Below are 17,409 nucleotides of genomic sequence, written 5' to 3'. Positions count from 1 at the left end.
AGATGTTATAAAGCACAGGAGTTACTTATTCAAAGTGCTGTAAGCCTGCTAGCCTTCAGCTAGTGTAAGTGTACAACTGTGATTTCTTTACGACCAAGGGGGTGCACCTGTGCTCGGTGAGCCATAAAAAGAAGCGCTTTACCTGCGCTTCGTGCGAGCCCACCTCAGTTGCGCCCGGCAGCAGGTGAAGCGGAGCTGGGGCCGATAGTGCCGGTGGGTGACCAGGGGCGGCGCGGAGCCGGCCCCCGGCAGGGCAGCCCCTCACGGGCGGGCCCCTCACGGGCGGGCCCCTCCCCGCCCCGCCCCGCCCCTCCCGCCGGCGCCGCCACTCACTTGATGACCGTGCCCTTGGCGCCCCCTGCCGTGGTGAGCATGACGCGCGAGGTGAGGCTCCCGCGCAGGTCGTCCTCGTCCAGGCCCAGCAGGGCCGCGCAGCGCTCCAGCGCCGCCTGGCTCCGCGCGCGCGGCGTGCAGCCCCCTGCGGACACACAGCGTCAGCGGCCGCTGCCCCTGCACAGCGCCTCAGAGCAGTGCGGGGCCCAGAGGCAGCTCACAGAGCCCAGGGAACCGCCGCAAAACAAACACAAAAATAACATCTCGCCCAAAAACTACACGTGAAATTCGGTATTTCTAGAACACTTTCCAGGCTGCTTGTAGTGAAGAACTACCCCAAAATGGAGAAGTGCTAACCCCTACAAACTAACTCTAGTGACTTAAAACTTTTGAACTTAGATATTCCTGTAATCCTCCAGGCTCCCTTGCAATGCAGCAGAAGCGGCTGCTAGGGCAGGCTCCTGGCACTTGGATTTTTCAGACAAGGCTCTGTACATGTCCCAGGTAAACAACGGGAGGTGCAGTCCTGCTGCTCTGCACCTGCCTTGGCGCCAGGGCTCGGCCAGCAGAGATCTCCAACTGGCACACCACCCACTTGAATAAAATCTAGCACTTATTTACATGCGTTTGCTGTTGCTTGCAGTAGAGCGGCAACAGAACTCTAGAGGGTCTTAGCAGTCTCGCTCTGGTAAGAGACTGCCTGCAGCAGTTCAAATGCACATCCTGTGTCTAGACACACATGGTGAGGGAAAAACAAAACATGTATTTGGAATTTAGAAGTTCAATACATTCATTTACATTTCAGAAGTGCCTTTACATTTTAGAAGATCTATAATTTATTCCAGAAAAATTGGGTCTGAATTTCAGTTTTTAGAGGTCATAGGTTCTCTGGTGACATTCTGTTCTCTAAACCCTGACTTTCCTTACCATCTGTGGTTCCCACTCTTCTCAGTCATTTCTTCCTCAAACTCACATTTGCACCTCTTTCACTGTTTAACCTGGTCAATGCCCACGTCACAACTCACAAAAGGCCCAAACAGGGAAGCTCTCTGGGAAGCTTACTGCTTTGAGCTACATGAGGCCACTACCCATCTCTACACCTGCATCTTCCCAGATTCATTCTCATTAATCCTGTTCATTTTTGTCATCTTCATGAAGATGGCAACAGCATGAACTGACACTGGGGAGGTTGGCATTTGATCTATAGAGCACAGAGAGGAAAACAAAAACCAAAACCAACCCACCTCTCTGCCACCCCTAAGCTACCCAATTTAAATTCAGCACTGGCCCTGATTTGACACATGGGACTGGAGCACACCTAAGATCTCTTCTGAACAGAATGTTTTGTACAGTACTGTGCTGATTCTGTACTTGGGGTCAGGAGCTAGTGAACCTGTAAGGTTAGCACTCATTTAATTCATCATTCAGAACACTTTAAAATGTTCTCTGGTCTGTTCTTCCAAACAACTGCACCAACAGCTATACATACTTGAAGTAGGACCAGGAGAAACAAATTTTACTCTATCTTGCAACTCATTTGTAGTACATCCAGACCCAGAGGAATCAGCCCTTCAGGAATATATGGACAGCAGTTCTCAATTTAGAGAGGCTGATTTCAGTAGTAAGGTAATAAGGACAATTCCCAAATCATTAAATCTCCTTCATCAACCTTCATGCACATTCTGCAATTAAGTCCCAACTACACTTGTACTGCTTCACCTTGTGAGCAACATCTTAAAATGAGGAAGTTATATTTACCTATGTTTTTGCTGTAACTTTTTTTTTTCATTTCTCAAAATACTAACATGATGTTATTTTTGGAAGCCAAAGGACATAATGCCTTTCCCTACAGATGGAGTTACTAATTTCTAATGTCAAGATCTTTTTGTGATATTAGAGAGAAGTTGGACTTTAAAGCTGTCATTAAAATGCATAATGGCTCTTTTCTTTATATGAAACTTTTCACTGAATAGGTTCTTGAACAGTTTCAGTGCAAACCTGTTTGCTTTCAGAGCATGGAAAGAAGTACAACTTTAAAACAAACAGATAAACTTGACTTCAAAATGGGGTGAATTAAGATGGAATTACCCATGAACACAAGCTTTCAAAAGCAGTAATTCACATGCAAAGGGAAAGTCTCTAATCAAGAGGCATTTTCAGTATTTTTAGGAAAAATAATTTCTAATTTGATCTAACCTGAAGTACTCCCAGCTTCCTCAAAATCGATATTTCCAAGGTGAAGGACACCAGCCACTACTCTAAAAAGATCAAGTTTTTCTTCATCATCCAGTCCAATCTTTTTCATGGCTGTGCACATTCTGTTGAAATCTCCATGATCATCTAAAAGTGGATCCTTCAAGGAACCTTCTTTAAGATACTATAAAACACGAAAAACCAAAAATTCTATGTAAGTGCTTTAAAGTAAATGTAAGCAAGTATTTCCAGTCAAGGATAAGTCATATCAAAAAGCATACAGAAGCATGCCAAACTAAGTAGATCCAAGTTCTTCATACAATATAGGCTTCACAAGAACCTTAATTTAAATTGTTGATACTTGGAAGCATGATCTTCAAATTTAAATTTCACAGCAAACTTCAAACGGTCTTCAGAAAGCAGAAGCTAGAAAGAATGTGACTGCTTAGGACAGGGAAATATGAGATAATGAGCAGGGGGAAGGAAGACTTTGCTAAGGCAGCTATTGGAGCATTTAATACAAAGGAATCTTTCCAACCCCAAGCAGCTGAAAGAAGATGGAGGTCCTTGCAATAGGATGACAGGAGGACTGGAGTACAGGACAAATCAGAACCAGGAGCATTTTCCCTATTATAAACAGGCTTATTTAGAGAAAAATACTAGTTAACTTCTTGGTGTAATTAAGAAACAGAATAGTTGTTTGCAGTGGTCTATGGCTTAGAAGAATACTAACTATGTTCTGAAATACTAATTTGACATTTTGCTGATTTTTCAAATTTAAATACATTGAAAGCTATTTTAGCTATAAACCAGTTTAAATAGTAGAAAGTAACACATCTGCATGCAATCAAAAAAACTACATAAACATGCACAGACTGAGCTACATTTTTACACTTATTTTTAAATGTTATCAATTAAAAAGAATAATTTACTAAATAAAAGCTTTGTTACTGTCAAATAAGCTAACATGATTTTTATCAAAACAAAACACCACATGCATCTGAAAAATTCACTTCACACACATGTAGGCACATCAATAACATTAAACTACATGTTAATTATGTAAAATGATCACCTCATCTTCCTGATAAGGAAAACACAAAAATAATTGAAGTATTAATTGACTATTCCAGCTACTTTTATTCAAAACAACAATCTTAATATTTTTAGTAAAATGACAGCAAATACTAAACTTCCAATTTAAAAACCTGAACAAGACAATACATTTCCTGTCTAAACAGCTGTACTAGGTTTAAATATCATTTAACTTTGATCCTGTGTTGAGCCTTCAAATGGATATGGCAGTTACATATAAGTATTATGGTATCATATGTTCTGCTACTTCATGTCTTATATATATTTTCAGAACTATTCTGTGAATATGTTTTAGTTTAGACAAACACTTATTTCAAATCAAGTCTTCTTTTATTTCAAGTCCATCAGAGGACCAGTTTTATGACAACACCCACCTGTAAATCACATCAATAACGGAAAATTGCACAGGTTCATCTTCCAGAAGAAAAAATAAGTGAATGTTGATACACTATGCCTACTCACTACAATTCTTTGTCAAAGGCAAATTGGGTAAACTGAGGCAAAATTCCCCAATGCTAGCCTATATGTTTGTATCTACCAGCCTTCTGCCTCACATGATGTCAAATAAGTATTTTTGTATCTGATTCTCCATCATCCCTGATTAAAAAAATAGCCTACATTTAACAACAGAACTCAGGACTACATGCTGAATGTTACAATAATACAACCACTAGAAACCCAGGGGCAGACTTGACAATGTTGACTTGAGGAAAGGAACTATCTATACAGTCCCTTGTAGCTGAGCACAAGCTCCAAGACCACGTTGTGAAATGAGGCTCTTGGTGGCATGACCACTTGGTCATGACCACTTGGTGGAATGAGGCTCTTAAGTTATTTTTGTCAGATATATATGCAGCTTGCCCTGCTACTGAATCACAAATATGGATTTGATTAGTATTTGAAATACCTTCCAGCTACACAAATATGAATTTCATACTTTGAGTAGAAGAAAATTTTATTAGAGAACAGAGTAGAAGTTTAATTAAGTATTTTAATAACTTCCAATTCATATATACTATTAATTCAGAACAAATTCTTTAGTATCCTCATGTGAACAGCTCAAAGGTTTAAGTGCTCAAATTCTGGTAATTCCAGTTCTAAAAAATGTAAACAGAGATGGAGCAAGAAGGTATAAATGTTTTGAAGCTTCAGACTTTCATCCAGGAAATTCCATGCTCTGGCATAACTAGCAGTTAATAGCAAGGGGAAAACAAAAACCTTTCAAGTGCACTGAGGAGGAGAATATAGTCATGGCTAGAAGTGAGGTTGCACTATTGATTTATAGAACAGTTTGGAGCATCATTTCAAAACTCCACGTAGTAAAAATGGCTCCAGAAAAAACATGGCTTTTGACCTATTTCTACCAGTAGTTAAGATTTTTTAAAAGAAAATTACAAAAGTATTAGATTTTTGTTTTCCACAGAAGACAAGCTGCATCATTATGTGTTATGTTATTACAAAAATGAAGAGGAAACCATTTTATATACTCTGTTCCATTTGGGATTTTATGATGCATGTTAAAATGTATTTCTAGGACTGAACTCCAAAGCAGAGTTCTCAATACAGCATCTTGGAGAGTACCCTCTATAAAGATGTGTAAAATGAACATTTCATTCCACACTATAAAATTGTAATCACTTTCAACTCTATCTCCATTATGTAACAATATAAACTAACTGAAGATAAAAACATACCTCAGGACTCTTGCGATTTTGCAAAATCTGCTTGTCTGTTTCTTTGTTAGCGAAGAATCTGGTACAGCCTCGATTTAAATACTGTAATAATAAAAAAAGTGGAAATGCATAGTTAAAGATAGAAGTAAGGAAAACATATGCTTTTATTTAAAGCTTGCCCTACATGGCTTGATTTAACCATTTGATACAAACAACATGAATAGTGCTCATAATTCATTCCTTGAAAATATATTTATTTACATCTACAAAATTAAAGAACTGCAACAGTACCAAACTTCTATTGAAAGTTTCTTGATTTTGACAACTAAAACACTTTTTGACACAATGGGATATTCATTAAGCTACACAATATTTTCTTACTTTTTGATTTTATTAAACCTATTCAAGGAGTCCAGGACTACAGAAAAGACAACCAAAATTAGGAACCAAAAGAATTAATTTTCTGGCATACATGTAATGTGAAATTACTAATTTTTCTTCACCAAGTATTTCTATAGGTAGTAGGAGACATAGTGTATTAAAAAGTCTGAAGAATATTTAAAGCTTACAGCATGTTCTAAGCAGAAGCCTTATTTTGAACCTGGCTTCTGATATCCACCTTATGTTGTATAGTAATCTCAGATTTACTGTTCAGTAAATCACACTGAATTTAGATTTAAATAATTACTGTTGCTTTCTGAAAAATGGGATCACCAGCTTTTCCTTACTGATTTGTTCATCTGAATGTAAGAACTCTGTCCAAAAGCTTGGACAGAGCCCTTTGTCTGAAGGAAGTGAACTGATTCTTTACTCTTCAATTGAACAAAGATGTTTTCTAAGAGGTGAACACAGACAATTCCACTCTCTGATTAAAATTTACATGCAAAATTCCAAAACCACAAAATATTCTTCAAAGCATTTCTAACAGCAGAAAAAACTTGGTGACAAATTTAATATTAAAACAAAGTGACAACTGTTCAAAGCTAGCTTGGTGTTTAACAAAGTACAGAAGTTTTCTTTATCAGTCAATAATAAGTGCAAATCACAGTGTATTTTAAACACAATATATCCCTGTATTACAGCATTAGTAACACGATCCCAGAAACTGGGGATAGGAAGTGAAAAAGGTCATACTTTTTAAAAAGAGAGTGTGGAAACTTATCTGACAGGTTGAGAATGTGAACCAGTGTGGTATTAAATGATAACCTACATAAAAGACATTTAATCACAAGATAATGGCTTTCATTTGAAAGCTAAAACCTTGAGTAAATTTATATATTAAATTGGGGAGAAATTATATTTTTAAAAGAACACAAATACACAGTTTCAGGTTATCATACAGTACATCTAAATGCCATTGTACTTGGGGTTTGGTTTGTATGGTTTGCCTGACCTTTTTTTTGTGAAGTATAACACACTATTGTAACTTCAGCAACCCAAACATAAGGCAATTTCACTTCTCTTCCTGAAATTTAGATGAGAAAAAAGTTCAGCTTCTCATCCCCATTTACTGTTCTCCAGGTACAGAATTACTCCAGATTTACTGTGCAGCTCTACTTTCACAGCCATGTGATTCAGTCCAAGGCACCAAGATCTACAAGGTTCAGCCCATGGTTTCCTCGTGACCTTGAATTTCTGAAAACTTCTGCAGGGCAACCTAAAGCACGAGCCCCAGGACTGCATGCTTTCATGTGGGTTGTGCTGGACAATGGGTGTGGAAGAAACCTGCAGAACTGCAGGGCTGTTTGCATAATCCTTGGCCAAGTAAATTCTCACTTCCCCAGGGAACCTGCAGGGGAAGGATGAACTAGTACAGAGGTGATGGCCATCGGTGCTGCTGCAATCCAGAGGACAGGTCAGGCAGGTGCAGCCAATGCAGTGTCTTGGTTTATATGCCCAGAGCAGTGTGTCCCCATGCCATGATGGCCAAATGGATGGGGAGGAGATTCCAAGGGATCACTTAAGTCAAAGGGAAGCAAGCCCAAAGATTAAACAGAATGACTTTATCCTATATCTTTTAAAAATGTTTTGCTTCTTTGAAAAAGAAAAAAAAAACAACCCCCCCAAAAAAACCAAAACAAAACAAAACAAAAAACCCCAAAACAAAACAAAACCAAACTGAAACAAAATAAAACAACAACAACAAAACCTTAAATTTGAGATGGTCCTATTTCTAACAAAGTGTACTTTAAAGAAACCAGGCTTGAGTCTTAGAACTCAAGCTGGCCCTAATTTGGACTTTGCCTTGATAAGCCATAAGGCTCAAGACAAGGGGCACAGTAGAGCCAATGCAATGTGACTTAAGGGATGAGCTTTTCTAAATAACCAATTTTAGAGTTCAAGGTTTTTTATTAATATCTTTCTTGTAAAATTTAGTACTGATTGGAAAATACTGATCAATCATCAAACTTTGCCTTGTGTAATATCACAATCTATTATCAAAAGCTTGAAAGATGGCATTTCTATGAACTCTGAAACAGATATGCAGTCAACAAAATGTGGTAAAAAAAGTGACACAAGTATGCTTAGTCAGAACCATTTTATGATGAAAACTAAAGTAGTAAATGAGAACAAAGAACACAAAAATCATCTTGACAAAAGAAATGCAAATTTAGGAGGAAAATTATCTTTTACAATTTTGTTTTCCTAAAAATCTCCCATAAAATGGTACTTGATGAAAATTTAGTGCAATACGAGTAATAAACTTTAAGAATATTTAAATTCATTTACAAGCTTACAAAGATGAAAAATATCCTGAGATTTTGTTTGTTTGGTTTTTAATTAAAGATAATCTACTTTAAGAGAGAGAAAAAAGCTGCATTAAAGTTTTGTAGTTTAACATGCAGAGTGGACCTTTCACATGCAAGAAACTCAGAATTCAAATACTAACTTATGATAAAGCAATAAAATCCTTAATGGAAACTAAAGTGCCAGCTATAGTCTTAGCAGAAGTCAAAAAAAAGGTCACAGTATGATGAGGCTGGTATGACTACAGACTCTTTATACATGAAATATGCAAGAAAATGTCCTCTGTGAAAGAACTCAGGCTGTTAAGTACTATCCTGAATCAGCCTGATTTTAAGGAGGTTTTATGTCTGACCCTGACATCTACAACCTTGGGTTCTCTCATGAGCAGAATTCTTGATTTTTAAAAAAATCCCCAAGGTGGGTAGGCAGCATATTCTAGAAATAAAATCTATTAACTTCAAGAAATAAATTTTAATGGAAAAGTGACTGCACAATAAAACTTGTACTTGAAAATCTGTTCAACATTTTAGCTTTAAATCATACAAGAGAATACTGCATGGAGTAACTGCAGAGTAAAAAAGAAATTTTGAAAACTAGCTCCACATTTTACAAATATAAATGGTGTTGGGTGTTCTTAAGTATTGTGTTTGTTGAGTGTTTCAAAAGAAAAACTTTCCTTCTAGGGAATGGAAGCAGTTCTTTCCTAATAAGCATCAGAACAAGTTTCCATCACATAGGTGAGTACAAATAGAAAAAATATAAAAAGATACAAACTAAATATTTAAAGAAATAATGTAAGGTCTATGAATGCCTAGAGAAAGTAAGGAAACTTGTCCAAGAATACTGTCATGGCTTTTAGAGAGTAAGATCACCTTGATAGCACAGTACAAATGTACAATGCACACAATGTGGAAGTGCAGTTCTGTGCCCATTTCCTGGCTCAACATAAGGAGAGACTGCCTTGGCCAAGCCAAGGGGCAGCAGCTCCTGTTTGGTGGGCAGGGTGCCCCCACCTTCCCCACAGCAAGTGCACTGATTCAGGTCTCACCTTCTGCTTTGCACAAAACTGCCAGGATATTTGTATATTTAAAGCTTCTAGCCCTCTGCTGAATTTTGATGGAACTGAGTACAAAAGGGAAAGCAACCTATAAGCACAGACCAGGTTTTATTTAGAACAAGTAGGAAGATCAACCAACAAAGAAAACAGTCAGCACAATAACTTAATTCTTTGTTTGCAGTGCTTCTCATCTCGTTTAAGATCAAGGCAGTCTAAAGAGATGACAGTCATTTAACTTATGTCCTTGTAATTCCACATCTTTGTATTACAAAACCCTTCAAACCCCAAGAGATTTGGTCTGTTTATTTAAGGAAACAACAAAATTCCACTTCCATGATGTTCCAAGCCAAATATAAGGCAAGAAATGGTGAGAGATGGAAACAAATGACAGAACACAAGCAAAGAACTGACTGATATGTACCAGGAGATTTGATTTGCACTAAAGAAATTCACACTTTACGTCTCTAGAAGAGCCCATAACAACATTACTAACAGCTGGGTATGCAACAGTACATTTTCTGGAAGAGCACAGATTCCTCAATTTTAAGACAGAGAAAAAGTATAGGAATTCTTCCAGTAAAGAAAAATGTCAGGTAGTTTTAGTCCAAGATCAAACAGATTTAACAAAAAGAAAATGCGGGTTTTTTATTATAAAGAGTCTGTCAAAGATAATAAATAGAGATTTTAATATGACCTATATGAAGAATCCACATATGACGATATGACAAACTTTACAAATGCTGACTCTGCTACTCACCCTGAAGTTGTCAGGAGAGCTTAAATATAGCTTTTCCCTAATGTCTTCTGGAGCACCAGCACAAAGCCTATAAAAGATATGGTAATTCCTCTCTTCTTTGCCTTGCACACAGATCCTAGATTTCTCCAGAAGGTAGTGTGACACAAATCCACCAACCACCGAGTTCTAGGAAGAAGAAATATTTTTCTGATTATCTGAATATTTGTAGCACTATTTCAGATTCAGATTTTCAATTTACCTTTACCTGATCATGACTTGCTCAATAGAAACTGCTTCAAAAAAGATTAAAAACTATCTATACCTGATACAGATTAAGCCTAGGAAAAAACCATTGTCTTTACCATTAATTCTCTCCCCAGCTCATGTATTGTATATACATACACTCTTCTTAAAAGAAAGGTCTTCTTCACCCCAAAAAAGCAGAAATCCATAGCAGAACCTCAGGAGTTACTGCAAAGAGCATTGCTACAGCCATCCTTACACTTTCTGTATGACAGTGCTATTACAGCCTTCTTTAGGTGCATTTTACTGAGATTCTTGTAAAATAAAAGGAGAGGTTAAAATTATAGAGTACATATTTGGACAACATCTTGGGCAAATTAATTATGACACAACATTTTATTTCCAACACTTGCACTTCTTTATTGAGAAGGAATTCTGACACAGATTTTTGAAAGCTATTTCTTATCTGGCCTATGATAAAATTCCCTATGCCTTGAGAAATCTTAATGGCAAGGAAATTCCTGAACTTAATGGCCATTACAGGAACTAAGAAGGATTAACTGACTGATAAATCTGATTGCAGTTATGCAGTCATTCCCTTATTCAGGAGGTCTCAGTCTGTACTCATATCACGTTGAGAAACCAGACCTAAAAAGGTGACCACAAAGTGAGAATTGATGCCTTGTAAAAAAGGGGCTCAAGTAAACAGGCTGATCTTGCAGTGGAAAGCTGAAGCAACCTTGAAGGAGTTTCTGAAGATACTCAGAGGGCTGTTTTCTTCAGCTGAAGTAATTCAACTGAAACACCATGTAAGTGTTGATGGGTAGTCCCTCTCTCCACAAAGAAATTTGGTTATTTACTAGGTAAACTATTAACAAAAGCTCTGAAGTTAAATTACAAACCAAGTGATGAAAACTTAGGAAAAGACTGCAAGCTCAAGACCAAACAAACGAGCTTTAAGTCTGCAGGAAAAGGAACAAATTTTTGCAGTTTGCTTGTCCTCAGTCAGAAAGATAAGGAAGCATGTATATAATCTCTAGAGAACATCCACAGGAGTCTTCACCTTGGACATACTGACCAACCATACAGCCGTCCTTAACTGTGGAATGTGTGTATACATATCCCACCCAAACAAAACTATACCTGAACAAAGAAAATTTTTCTGAAGATACACAGTTGAATAGTATTTTTATCAAAAAAACAATTCCTTGACTTCTGTCATACACAGATTACTATGTAAGGTCCCAAAATTTCATACAAATACATAAAAAAGTTTGAAGTCAAAATACATTTATGTCTAATACATAACTTGCACTTAGTTGAGCATTAAAGGAATGGATGGATACCTAACAGCAAGTGAGTTAGTCTTCATATGAGAAGACTCACATATGCAATTAAGGGACTCATTTTTAATCTTTTGTTGGTGGAAGCAATTTTCCTACTGAGTTGCCACTGCTTTCCAGTAATGAGACAGTACAGTGTGGCTCTGGTTTTCTTTCAAGGTGACACAATTCAAATCGAATCTGTAAAGTAGGACAGTGGCTATTTGCTGCAAGACTAGTAAGTCTGTTCAGCCTCCTGCCAGTCTAGCATTTCCATTATATGGCAAAAAAACCCATCACTGATTATCTGTAACTAAATTCCAGTACCTTTTCATTGAAGTGAATTTCAACAAATTTCCCAAACCGACTGCTGTTGTTGTTTCGAACAGTCTTTGCATTTCCAAAAGCTTCTAATAGGGGATTTGCTGTTTAAAAAAATTAAATTTTGTAGTGTTAAAATTCAGTCAGGAAACTACCAAAAAGAAACAGAGAACAAATACAATTAACCGGGGGACTTATTTGGAATAAGGTTTGAAAATCAAAGGAAAAATATTACCTATTAGGAATAATATATTTTGCAAATTATACTGGATATATTGTGGTGGAACATGAAATTAAGTACTTAAATGTCTTGTAACAGTGCAATGTACTTGAATCAATACTGCAAGAAATTCAGAGACAAATACCAAAAGTTATTCAGTGATATTTTTCTATAGGAAGGAGGTAAATAACTGATACATTAATTACATGAGACAGAACAGAATTTGATGCTTCCCAATTATTTATTATTCATGAAATCTAAACTCACTTATTCCACAGACAAAAATGTCAATTAAATGTCATGCATGCAATGTATTAGATTGACTTAGAAATTAATAAATATCATATTAGAAAAGTCTGTTGATTTCAAAAACCACTTAACACTGTCCTTTTAAATTAGGTCAATTAAGTGACTGGCTGATTTTATTTTTTACTGGCTGCTGCTTTTCAGCATGTAAAAGCCCATACAGCAAGCAATCTAATTCTTATATCCATATATATACACACTCATACAAATGTCATGCACAGTTTAAACACTTTGAAACTGCTTATTAATTATGAAATAGAAGGCCTCTGAAAGACTGCTTTTTAGTAGCTTTGAAGATCAAAGAAAAATAGTTTACTAAATCACGTTAACAATAAACCACTAAAAATATCTGCAAGATATTTTAAGGCTTCTAGCTAAAAATAAGCATTGGAAACTATGTGAGCAGAAACTCAGATTTAAAACTCCACTAACAACCATTTAAATATCTGCTCCTACAAAAATTAAAGAATGAAGGAATGACATCAATGCTTGAATAAAATCTGGGTGATAATGCATCATATAATAGGACATGAGAATTAACCTTTTTTTGTTTGGCTGTATTTTCATTTTTTTAACAATTAAAGTTCATAAAAATGCAAATCTGACTTCTTATAAGATCTTTGATAACTATTCAGGCATTTTATGTAATATGAAGTTTTAAAGAAAGGACTATGAACAAAACCAAATTGCACAAAGTCTTTCAGCTAGGCTGAAGGTTCCTCTAGTAATACATATGCCACAAGCATATTCATTAAAATCATGCCTAAAAACCTTCAGAATTCATGCATCAGATGCTGTTCTAAACTAAAAAGCCTAAACTCTTTGAGGAATACCTACAAGTACCAATTAATTTGCATCAGGCATTATCCAACTCTTGCCCACTTTCTGAGTTCCTTTAGCACACAGTGGATTTCACTAAGGAACTGGTTTAAGCAGACCTACAGCAACAAGAGATTAAAGCCTGAAGTACTTCCCTTGAATAAGTGGTTCAAATTTGGAAGCAGGAAAATCTAAAGCAAAAGTAAATGTTTTTAAGAAAGAGACACAGAGTCAAGAAATTTCAAAATAAATTTATGCTATGCTATAGAGGACTAAAACTGATGTATGAGGAATTATTAGGTTGGCAGAAGGTTGTTTGTTCTTCAGGTATTTCTATTTTCTCAAAAAGCTATTTTCTGTTCAATTAGGAAGTACATGCAACATTCAAGAGGCTCAATGAGAAGGATCAACACAGCCTCTCTTCACCTTGTTTGAAGTCTACTGTAAAGATAGATACAGTCAAAATGCTATTCTGAATTATGTGATTTCTGACAAAAAATGTTATAACAGAAATATGATCCAGAATCATAATTTAAAAGAACTTCCCTACTTTATTTGACTTTGAGAACTTGATAATGAGGAGGAGGAATTATATTTTACTGGTACTAACAGATAGTAATGAAAAAACAATCTTGTCCTTGCAGATTTTAAGCAGTTTAAAATTCCATTTTGGGTGCCACCTTGAGTACATTATATGTGTAAAGCTCAATTCAAACACACACATAAACGTTTTCTAATAAATGACAGCATGATACTATAATAAATGAAGTGAATTAAAAATAAAAAATGTTTCAAAACCTAGGAGATCAACTGCCTATAAATTATGCTCTAGAAAGTCTGATAGCATTTCTATGCTACTTTTATTCGCTTGCTGTTGAGTCACATTTCTGAAAAAAAATCATGTTGGAACCTGTAGTTAAATGAAAGAAACTTCAATACCTTCTACAATTCTATCATCAATATCTTGGCCACTGCCATAGGATTCTGTCAAATACCTGTAAAGTAAGATTAAAAAAATCAGTATCATTCATCTCATGTCAGGTTTCCTCACTTAAGCAGGGTATAACATGGCTGTGCACAAATACTAACTAATTACTATATGAAAGGCATTCTGATTTAAAGTTTCAAATACCTATGCACTTTGAAATAAACTTTAACTTTACTTTTAACTTTTCTTTTTTGTTAAAACAAAAATATTTTTGCACACTTTCAATTTTTTTAATACTCCAAGGCCTGCTAGAAATTTCTTTTTAACATGCATATGGAAATTACAGTTTAATAGAAATATAATCAAACTATTACTGTATTATCTGTATTTATTAATAATCTTATTAAATACATTAGGTTTCATGTCTATTTCCTGAATTTAAGATTGTTGCCATCCATAGTGTTTCTGTATTCATAACTATCAGTGTTAATAAAAATCCACATGGAGATGGTAAGGATAAGAAATTACAAGTATACAATTAAGGCAGGATTCAATTTAGCAATTGAAGAAAGAATTAGAGACTAGAACCACAATCTGCTTGCTCCAAAGTCCCAGTCTTTTTAATTATTTTTTTCCCTGCTCTCAGGGCATGCTTTCTGGAAATTCACAAGGGAATCTGGGGCAAGTTAAAAACAGCTCTTGAAAATGAGGCTTTCCAAAAAATTTTAGAAGCACTAAAAGAGCTGTACTAGCACCTTTTACTTTCTAAACCCACAATGGTAAAATCATGCAGCTTTTAAAACTCAGTTATGTTTTGTAGAGGGACTCTGTGGTGGAGGGTGCTGGGGAGAAGCAGCAGCAGTGATATTTGCCTGTTGGATAATGAGCTCTTCCTTTGCTGAGAAGTGGAAGAACAATCTCCTTTAAGAGCATCTCTTGTGAGATATTCTTCCAGTGCCTGCTGTCTTTTTCTGTTACTCTTATCAGGAATAGAGTCAGGTGTCCCTTGTAAAAAATCATTGCCAGCACCTTGCAGTAATTCTTACAGCTATTTATGAAAGGTTGCCCAGGGCCAGTGCAGAGCAGTATGAAGGACAGGCAGTTGTGACAATTCTTCACAGGATGTGGAAAATAATACCTCTACTGTAGAGAAATACTAGAAAATACATTCTTTTAGGGAAAAGGGAATTAAATATTTGTTGAGGGAAACAAGTCCAAGGCATGGCAAGGGAGCATATTTACACTGCCCACACTGTGCTTCCCTGCATCATCAGGCCACCTATTGACACAGGTGTACTTAAAGGAGCAGTTCTTTCTAGTTAGTGTTCCAGAGTGATAAAAAGCCATTAAAAGATAATGCAGATATGGAAGCAAGGCTGATATATATCAGCAATACGGCTTTCCATATCATTTAATACACTTGATTTAGTATTGGTCGCACATGAACATCAATAAATAAATAAATACCACTATTCAGTCTTACTCAATAAACTTGGGTAAAGTATTTTAAAGTTAAAAAGATAAACAAACTAAAAAGAAAACCTCAGGGGGAACACAGAAACACACATTTAAGGCAAAACCAACAGTGTCTTGCAAGATACAATTAATATGTCTAGTTACATTTTTTATCAACCACATTACCAGATGTGCAATACCAAAATGACTGTATCATAAACCATAATAACGACATGATGTCAGTACAACTGAGTTAAAGTTTCTGTGAGTATGTAGCCATTTCTGCACATTATTATGTCAGCTTTTAATTTCTTGTAATAAAGTGCACATAGAAGCTAATACATATCGTACTGAATTGTACCTTAAACCCACTGATGACCTTAGTTTGCTCTGCCTCTATGTCAACCAAATGCATAAACACAAGGGATTCACATACTAACTTTGGTTCACATACAAACCTCAAAACAAATTTAGTGTTTTCTGTCTTGCCAGCTCCTGATTCTCCAGAGACTATGATGGATTGACTCATCTTAAGCACTTTCATGTCACGGAATGCTTTATCAGCTTAAAAAGAAGAATATGGTTGACATGACAAAAATTAATACTCAGCAGAATTGCAAGGATAAAGTTAAGCTACAATGCAGAAAATTAAAATGTAACATTTTCAGGAATAGAAACTAAATGTTTACAATTAAATTAATTATAGTTTATTAAATTCTGTTTTCCTTTAATTTATACTACAGTTCTAATTCTTCCAACACTGACATGTAAGAACTCAAAGTCTTGGAAACAAAGGCTTACTCAACTTTTTCCAGAATTAAACAAAACAAAATCAACAATCTAGAGCTAAATCTTTTTAATGAAATGTATTTACAAAATAGTAGTCTGTGTTAATTTTATATATATTTTTAAAGGGAAACTTTCAGTTGTACTTTGCAACAAGTAACATCTGAGAAAACTTGGAAAAAAATCTCTCTTATTATGCAAAAGGTACGAAAACTCCAGCTAATTATATTTTTTATTTCAAAATAAAATACAAAACAATGAGAAGGCCTTTACCATGTCAGACTTTGATTATAGTTTCCAATTATTTTTTATTTTCAAAAGTGACTGAAATCAAATTTAAGCCATAAATAACATTTCAATGTACTTTCTGTCTGTAACACAAGCATATAAAAGGAAACAGTGAATGTGCTCTGGGAACATAATTTAAGGCAAAGAAAATTACTACACTGAAAGACAGTGCCAATCATTATTACACCTTTTTCACTTATAAAATTTGAATTTCTTTATTTCTTTTTTAGGTTTTTTTAATGGCAGCAAATTATATTTGAATTGCTTAGACTTAAAACACTGGAAGTGCAGAATAACACTAATAGAGTTGTCACAGTTGCTCATTTACAAGTTCTTCAAAAAGATGAGAAGATTTGCAATTTTAGCCATTAGTGCTTTTATTTTATAATAATTCAAAATAAGTTAATTATTGCTACAGGTTGCAATTTACAGATAACTCTGAAGTATTGAATGTTTGTTTTTTAAGAGACAAATACAGGCTCAATACGTACCAACTGCAAAAACATGTGGTGGCAATGTTCCCAGCGATTTACCCTGGTACTTTTTAATAGTATCTGAAGAGTAAAACTTAGGTATATCAAAGTATGGATTCACTGCAATAAGAATGTTGGCTACATAGGTCTGCGAAGAAAATAATGAACAGCAAATTACTAGGCAGAATCCAAACAAGTGGTTAACAGCAATTGTCTATTACAGACTATAGCCTCCATATAACAATTGCATTTATGATCCTCTCCAGCGAATGCAAACACAAGATAGGATATATTTTTACAGTTCCTTTAATTATCTTCTCAGCATTTCTATGAAATTATCCTGGGAAAATTCCCTAACCACCGAGCTGTGGAGCATGTCCTGAATCTGACCTTTCTCCCAGTCTCCTTTTAAA

At 35.7% G+C, this 17,409-nt stretch overlaps 1 protein-coding gene across 6 annotated transcripts in view; it reads right to left on the bottom strand.

Moving 5' to 3' along the window:
• Window positions 1-17,409, bottom strand: part of MYO6 (myosin VI) — a 100,335-nt gene that overhangs the window by 40,509 nt on the left and 42,417 nt on the right. For all 6 annotated transcript variants that reach the window (XR_010439498.1, XR_010439499.1, XR_010439500.1 and 3 more), the window contains exons 5-12: window positions 17,015-17,144; window positions 15,908-16,013; window positions 14,006-14,061; window positions 11,728-11,825; window positions 9,857-10,021; window positions 5,316-5,396; window positions 2,530-2,710; window positions 334-478 (exon numbers count right to left, since the gene is read on the bottom strand). Coding sequence is in view for 3 of the 6 variants with exons in the window: in XM_064707425.1 (XP_064563495.1) it covers window positions 334-478; window positions 2,530-2,710; window positions 5,316-5,396; window positions 9,857-10,021; window positions 11,728-11,825; window positions 14,006-14,061; window positions 15,908-16,013; window positions 17,015-17,144 (962 nt within the window). In the remaining 3 variants the exon portion in view is untranslated. The remainder of the gene's footprint in view (window positions 1-333; window positions 479-2,529; window positions 2,711-5,315; window positions 5,397-9,856; window positions 10,022-11,727; window positions 11,826-14,005; window positions 14,062-15,907; window positions 16,014-17,014; window positions 17,145-17,409) is intronic.

Source organism: Zonotrichia leucophrys, chromosome 3 (assembly GCF_028769735.1).
Source record: "Zonotrichia leucophrys gambelii isolate GWCS_2022_RI chromosome 3, RI_Zleu_2.0, whole genome shotgun sequence".
NCBI lineage: Eukaryota > Metazoa > Chordata > Aves > Passeriformes > Passerellidae > Zonotrichia > Zonotrichia leucophrys.
Note: the sequence above shows the minus strand (reverse complement) of the source record. Positions and strands in the feature narration are given on the sequence as shown.